This window comes from Bison bison, unplaced genomic scaffold (assembly GCF_000754665.1).
Source record: "Bison bison bison isolate TAMUID 2011002044 unplaced genomic scaffold, Bison_UMD1.0 scf7180017864085, whole genome shotgun sequence".
In the NCBI taxonomy this organism is placed as follows: Eukaryota; Metazoa; Chordata; class Mammalia; order Artiodactyla; family Bovidae; genus Bison; species Bison bison.
In genome coordinates this window covers 520270-527336 of record NW_011494657.1, presented here as the reverse complement: position 1 = coordinate 527336, position 7067 = coordinate 520270, and the positions used below count along the sequence as shown (strand labels likewise).

The 7067-nt window shown below is 59.8% G+C and overlaps 1 protein-coding gene across 1 annotated transcript in view; it reads right to left on the bottom strand.

The window, feature by feature from the left end:
• Nucleotides 1-6: 6 nt before the first annotated feature.
• Nucleotides 7-7067, bottom strand: part of SLC12A9 (solute carrier family 12, member 9) — a 9263-nt gene continuing 2202 nt past the window's right edge. Inside the window, exons 4-13 of the mRNA XM_010837911.1 lie at nt 6311-6766; nt 5375-5482; nt 5145-5256; nt 4457-4614; nt 4276-4358; nt 3992-4116; nt 3646-3838; nt 3308-3482; nt 2935-3081; nt 7-995 (exon numbers count right to left, since the gene is read on the bottom strand). Coding sequence (XP_010836213.1) covers nt 109-995; nt 2935-3081; nt 3308-3482; nt 3646-3838; nt 3992-4116; nt 4276-4358; nt 4457-4614; nt 5145-5256; nt 5375-5482; nt 6311-6766 — 2444 coding nt within the window. The 3' untranslated portion in view covers nt 7-108. The remainder of the gene's footprint in view (nt 996-2934; nt 3082-3307; nt 3483-3645; nt 3839-3991; nt 4117-4275; nt 4359-4456; nt 4615-5144; nt 5257-5374; nt 5483-6310; nt 6767-7067) is intronic.

Genomic DNA, 7067 nt, shown 5'->3' with positions numbered 1-7067 from the left:
GGGGCCGAGTCCCACGTGCGAGGCTGGCAAGCGGCAGCCCTTCCCCTTCTCACCCTACACTCAAGGTGGGCCACAGGAACTGGACGCTCTCTCTGCTTGGCGTGGGCATCAGAGATCAGTGCAAGTGACAGGGGTGACGCCGTGAATGAGCAGCGTGGGGCCCAGATCTCGGCTCAGAATTTCCAGGAGCCCCAGGTAGCGCAGGTAGCGGGCAGAATCAGCAGGCGGCCGCGGCAGGTACAAGAAGGTGAGGGCAGTGGCGGGCCCCACCTCGCCATCCCCTTCCTCAGGCCCACCGGGCCCTCCTCTACCACGCCCCTGCTGGGCCCGAACCAGGGCGTTGGCGCTGCATGCCAGGGCCTCTGCCTCAGCGTCTCCCCGCCTGCCGTTCACAAAGTCCCCTTCCTCCTCCTCCTCCGGCTCCTCGGAGGCAGCCCCCTCGCCCCACACCACCTCCCGCACCTCGGCCCGGATCCTCAACTGGCTCAGCAGTGCCCGCAGCCGCCCCTCGGCTGCCCCCGGGGCCTCCCGAGGCCCCAAGCACAAGAAGATCCGGAGGCGGGCACTGTGCCAGGCAGGCACCATGCCCAAGATGGTCGCCATCTGCAGCAGGAAGAGGCCGCACACGTCCACGTAGCCAGGCCCGCCCCGCGGCCGCAGCAGGTTGAGGGGCCACACGTCCACGTGGTGCGGCTGGGAGGTGCCCCCAGACCCCCGGCTCAGCCGCTCGGGGGGCAGGGCCCCACAGGCCCGGGCCAGGACCACGTTCTTGTTCATCTTCAGGGCGTCTGCCACGGTAGCCACGTAGTCCTGGGGACTGAGAGCCCGGGGGCTCCCAGGAGCCCGGGGTGGAGGGAACAGGGTGCTCAGGGCCGGGGCCCCAGCCTCTTGGGTGCCATCCGCAGGCTCAGAGAAAGCGGGGTCAGTCAGGAAGTGATCCTGGGGTGCAGCATCATCATAGAAACCCAGGACCAGCGTGTTGGGCTTCATGCCACCTGGGGGGCAGAGAGGTAAGGGGGAAGGAACCCAGGGGAGTTAGACGGGTGGGCTGAGCTCACAGCGCACCAACGGGCACCCACTCCCACGCTGACAGTGCCGTGTGTCAGCCATCAGGCATGACGTGTGCACTGTGCTTGGCCTCTTAAGGCCGCATTACGCACATTTGCATAATGACTTTCCATGTTCCCAAACACTTTCACATGCGTTGATTTATCTCCGTGACTAATCTCCCCCACCTAAATCGGCAAAGTGCGCCCTAAAGCTTGCTTTAACTAAGGAGCACTTCCGGTCCATGGCAGTAGGATGCATCCATTCCGGGCTTCAAGCCGCACACCTTTTCATGATAGGAGGTAAGCCTGACTCCACTGGCAGATGGGACCCCCCGATTAACCAAGCTCATGGGCTCGACTCCCAGGGAGATAACGCTTAGACCCTGCTCGCGGAGGATGAAAGCTCAGGACAGGGGGGCTGCACAATCCGTTTCTAGGACTGCAGAGTCCTAATGATGGCCTGTCCAAAGCACGGCCCCCAGTGAGCTTACCACCTGGACACTGACCGGGGGCCCCGTCCTGTTGAAAGCACTTCATATTTTTAACTCATCAGAGCCCTGAAGCAACGCTATGAGGTAGAGAGGATTACTCACCCTCTCTTACAGATAAGGAACCGGAGACCCAGAGTGGTGAAGTCGCTAGCCCAAAGGCTCATGGCTGGTAGACTCTGGGGCCAGCAGTGACCATGATGTCTTGGGCACCAGAGCCCGTTCTCTTAGCCACTAAGTGGGGGGTGGCCAACCACAAAGCCCCCAGTCCCTGCTGACAGCTCCTGGGCTTTAGCGTCTGAACAACCAATATGGAATGGGATCGTTTCCCCTGTGGCAGGGGTGGGTTTACAAGAAGACTCAGACCTCTTCTAAGACCCATTCTCAAGGGGCAAATGGTTTACTCAGAATCTACCAGTAAGTCAAATTCTCCTTGCTGGGGAACTGACTGCTTAAAGAAAACCTTTCCCTTTTTATGTGAGTTATTTTCAGCGGGATGAACTGCATGAAAGGTGTGGTCTCTAGGTCCGGCCTCCCCCACAAAAGATGGGACTGGAGGAGATGCTGCAGGGTCTATCTGATACTATCTGATAAGGCTTGCTAACACCCCTAGAACTCCTTACCAGGTGGGAACTCCAACCAATCTTGCAAATTAAACTAGTCACACCCCATTCTGAGCATTTTCCAGGGTTCTCATTGAAACCAACCAAACGAGCAGGGCAATGTCCAACAGCTGAACTTTAGCCAGACTATAATGGGGCAGGAAGCATGCATTCAGGGAGGGCGCAAACGTTAATCCTGAGACAGAAAGGAGGAGGCGGCTCATCAGGGGTTTGGAGGAAGGTGGGGTGCTGGGCCAGAGGACACGGTCACAAAGCCAGGAACATTCCACTCCATCCGAGAGCATCCGCCACTCCCCTGCCACCCTTGGCTCTTTATAGTGTCTGGGGGCTTCGTTAGTTACATCACTTCCCCCTTCTCTGCTCAAGTCTCAGCTGAGATACTATCTCATCACAAAACCTTGTCCACCACATCAGTGACCACGGTCTTCCTCTTTCTGAACTCCAGTGGTTAGAAAGCATCTGCCCTGGATTTTGATGGGGGCAACACCTAGCCTCAAATCCTTCTCCCACTGTGCCCAGGAAAACAACATGCTCTTCAGAGCCTGTGCTCCAATCATGGGTCAGAAAGAAACCAAAAAAGCCATGTCCTTCCATCTCTAGTCCTAAGGCAGCTCCTCAGAGACCTCCTCACACACAGTCTTTTATCTTTGAGAATCAAGTCCTGTCTGCACGAGACGGTGGGTTCCTTTCGGAGTCTGCAATCTGTGGTTTACTCTTGGGGGGGAGGGGAGCAGAGACTGAGAGGGGCCACAGAGGGGACCGAGGGCAGCTCACCAAGACCGGAGATCCGCAGCAAGTGCTGAGCTCCCTGGCGCACGGAGGGTGAGAGGGTGAGATCCACAAAGGCCTTCACTTGGGCCCGGTCCACCAGGCTCAGCCATGCCCCGTACTGCGGCTGCACAGGATCCGAGGGCAGAGAGTCTGCAGAGAAGGCAGGCAAACACATGCGGGCCAGACTCGTGTACTTTCTCCTCAAGTCCAGATCCCACACGGGCAGAAAAGAAGGGTCTGGGCAGGGACGTGGCTGGTAGGAAGGGCCATCTGGGAAGACTGCAAGAGGTCTCGGGACACCAAGAACACGAAGAGCGTCTGGGAACCAGAGGGAGAGAGAGATGTGGGGGGGTGGTACGAGTGGAGGGCAACTGACCGAGGTCTCCCAGGGTGACATGGCCCAGCACGTAGAGACCCCCTTTCTTGAGCTGGTTGGCCAATCGCAGCAGAGGCAGGGCGCCCCGGGGGTTCCCCACCAGAAGCAGCAGCTGCGGCCGCCAGAACTTCACGTGGTCCTTCCGGACGTCCAGCCGGAGCAGGTACTTCCGCACCTGGGGTCAAGGGGAGGTGGGGGGAGGAAGGGCTCTGGCAGATGGCCCTCATCCATCACCTGGGATGGGAATCAACCCGAGGTCTCCCCGGAGCAGGGGTGTTCCCAACCCGCCTCTTCCCTCCCCCAACCGGCCCTGCGCTCCCCCTGCCAGCTCCCTGGACCTGGTGGAAAAGCAGGGCCTGGCTGACGTAGCCCCAGCTGCTGGGCCCTCCTCGAGCCGTGAGCAGGGCAGAAAGCAGGCCCATGAGGAGCAGGGAGCCGCCGGCGGCCCCGGGGCTGATGAGGAACATCATGAGCAGGCAGGAGGCCACCCCCAGCAAGCAGGTGTGCCAGGAGAAGAGGTTGAAGGTGGGGCTGAGGGCCGACAGAGAAAGAAGAGCGCTCGAGACAGCCCGAAATCACATCATCACCTCCGCTCCCGCCCAAAATCTCGCGCTTGGTCCCAGGCCTTTCCGCCGTTGTTACTCCCACCCTTCCTCTGGGGACACAGGCGGCTCCCTCTCTCACCGGAAGTTGGGGGCAGAGGCCCACTCCAGGCTCAGGCAGGACAAGTCCACGGCAGCGTAGGCCACCAAGTAGAAGACGGTGACCACGGCGGCCAGCGTGTTCAGCTTTCCGGCCAGGAGCACCAGCTGGACGAGGACCAAAAGGCTGGGCGCTCGTTCCCACCCCCATCAAAGGCCAGCACATCCTGCCTCCTTGGGTACGTCTGCCCGCGTGCATGCCCAACAACTCCCAGGAGTGTAACCGGAGGGGCTGAGGGCGAGGGCAGCTCGAGGAGACAGGCTTACCTGCACGAGGCCCCAGGAATACAGCACAGCCCCCCAGGGGTTCCCCCCTCGGGATACCACCTTGGCCGGCGCCAGGATCACTCCTGTGCAAACAGAAAGGCGGGAGGCAGAAAAGTGAGCCTAGGGCGAGCAGGGGACAGAGACAGGCGCGGGAAGGTGCAACCAGGCAGAGGAAACCCACCGAAGAGGTCATCCTGGGCCAGGGCATGGAGGATGCGGGAGGCGCCAATGAGGGAGCTCATGGAGGCGGAGAGTGACGTGGCGTAGATCCCGACCAGCACCAGCGGGGGCCATAGGCTGATGGCTCGGAAGAAGCCATAGTCCTCCTGCAGCAGCACCCTACAGGCACGGAGAGGAGAAGGAGGCCGGAAATCAAGGTGCGTCCACCCCCAGGGACCTGGTGAGAACAGTGCTCTCAACACTGGGCGGGTTCAGCGCTGGGTGTTCTGGACTGACCCCAGCCCTGACCTCAAGAATCATACTGATAGACGGAGTGGGCCTGGGGGTCAGACTGGGCGTTCTACTGGTTGTCATTGGGCTGCTGTGGATTTCATCACAGGGTGGACGTTCCCAAAGGCATAGGCACAAGAGGCCACATATTCATAGAGCCACGAATTGACTGGCAAGCCCCACCCCCAGGCCACATGCTGACAGCAGCACCAGGCAGGAAGCAAATGCTGGCTTCCGGTGGGTCCTTACCATGGCGCCAGCCCTCCCCATTTCAGGCATCAGCTCCGACTCACTGCCCAGTTTCCACACACCTCAACCATGTAGGCATCTCCCACCCCCACTCCCAGCCAGCGCTTCATTTGGTGAACCAGGTGTGACAACTCCGTTCCCACACCCCACTCCACCCCATGCCCAGGCACCTGTCACACGTGAAGCTGGAGAGGAAGAAAAGCAGGATGTAGATGAAGAAAGTATAGGCAACAGCAACAATCGTGCCCAGAGGAATGGCCCGGCTGGGGTCTTTCAGCTCCCCTGGAGGGAAGGGAGCAGAGGGGGAGGGTCCTCCACCAGCCCCCACATCCCTGAGCCCCCACAGCACCTTGGAGGGGCACCAGGTGGCAAGGCAGCCCCCTCCCCCAGGGACGCTCACCTGACATGTTGGCCCCAGCCATGATGCCCGTGCAGCCGTTAAAAAGAACAGCAAAGACACTGGCAAAGGTCATCATGGCCCCCGTGGTGTAGTCCTTGGCGTAGCCGGCTGAGGAGGAGGGATCATTCCCAGGGACGAAAGGGTGTCAGCATCCCTCCTAGGGATCCAGGTGTTTTGGCCCCGCCTCCTTCCCCTCCTATTCTAAAACACACCCCTTGCCTCCCCACCACCCTGACCAGCTCGCCAAGACCCCAGCTCTGACCTCCGTCTCTGGCCTGGGCCCAACTGACTTCATCTCCTCCTTCTCCCCCATGCACCTCTGTTCTTCCCTCCACACCTTCATCCACGCTCTTTCCTAGCTGCCTTCCCTCGCCCTCCTATCTGAGTTTTCCAACCCCTGGGATTTCCCTGCTGGTCCAGTGGCTAGGACTCCAAGCTCCCAATACAGGGAGCCTGGATTCAATCCTTGGTCAAGGAACTAGATCTCACATGCCACAAGTAAGACCCAGCACAGCAAAACAAACAACAATGAATTTCCCAGCCCCATTCAGGCCACTTCTAGCTCTACCAGCTTTCCCGACCCCCTCCCCACCCAGCTCATACCCAGGTCTCCCTCCTCTGGACTCCTCTATGATTCTTATCTCCTTAAATCATACCCCATCCTAATATGCAATTTGTTTCCTGAATGTACATCTTATCTCTCTGATTAAACAAGTTCCTCTAAGGCAGAGACTGTCTCGTGGTCATTCTTGCTGGGCCAAACACAAAGCGGCCAACAGGTGCCCAACAGATTCTAATCAACCTGCCCTGCTCCAGGTCCAGTCTCTCACCACTGATGATCTCTGACATCTGTTCTCATCCAGAGATTCCAAGCCACCCCCACCACGGGCTCACCCCTCGCCCTGAGAACCCCCAGCACCCCTGCGCCCAGCTCACCATCCAGATTAGCCTTCAGGGTGCTGCTGTTGAAGCCAGTGAAGTGGCCGACCTGGGGCGGCAGGGAGGAGCCATTGGGGCCAGGCCGAGGGGCCAACGGGATGTCCCTGGGCCCCACAGCCACAAAGCTGACCAGCACGGAGGCCAGGGAACCAGAGACCAGCAGGAATGTGAGGAAGGAGGCCCGGGCATAGAGGCCGGCCCCCAGGGTACAGACCCCGCCCACCAGGCCCAGCAGCAGGGAACCGTAGAGCAGGCTCCAGCCGTAGCCCTGGGGCAGGACCCGGAGGCCACTGGACCCTGAGGCATCTGCAGAGAGGAAAGAACAGTTAGATGGCCACGCCTCCAAGGAGGGACCCCAGTCATGACTCAGAGCAGGCAGAGACCCCATCTTTGGCCCACTTGTCCTCAGAAAGGCCATCTTTCCCACTCCCCCACCCAGCTGGACTCCCCCTGGTGGCTCAGACAGTAACGAATCCACCTGTAATGCAAGAGACCCAAGTTCAATCCCTGGGTCAGGAAGATCCCCTGGGGAGGGCATGGCAACCCTCTCTAGAATTCTTGCCTGGATAATCCCCATGGACAGAGGAACCTGGCAGCTACAGTCCACGGGGTCGCAAAGAGTCAGACATGACTAAGAGACTAACACTTCACCCAACTGTATTCCAGCATCCTAGCCCTCCATGGGGGGTACCAGCAATCTTGCTTTGTCAATTTTCAGAGTGTCACCCTGCCCTCCCCCACCACCCCCCCCCCC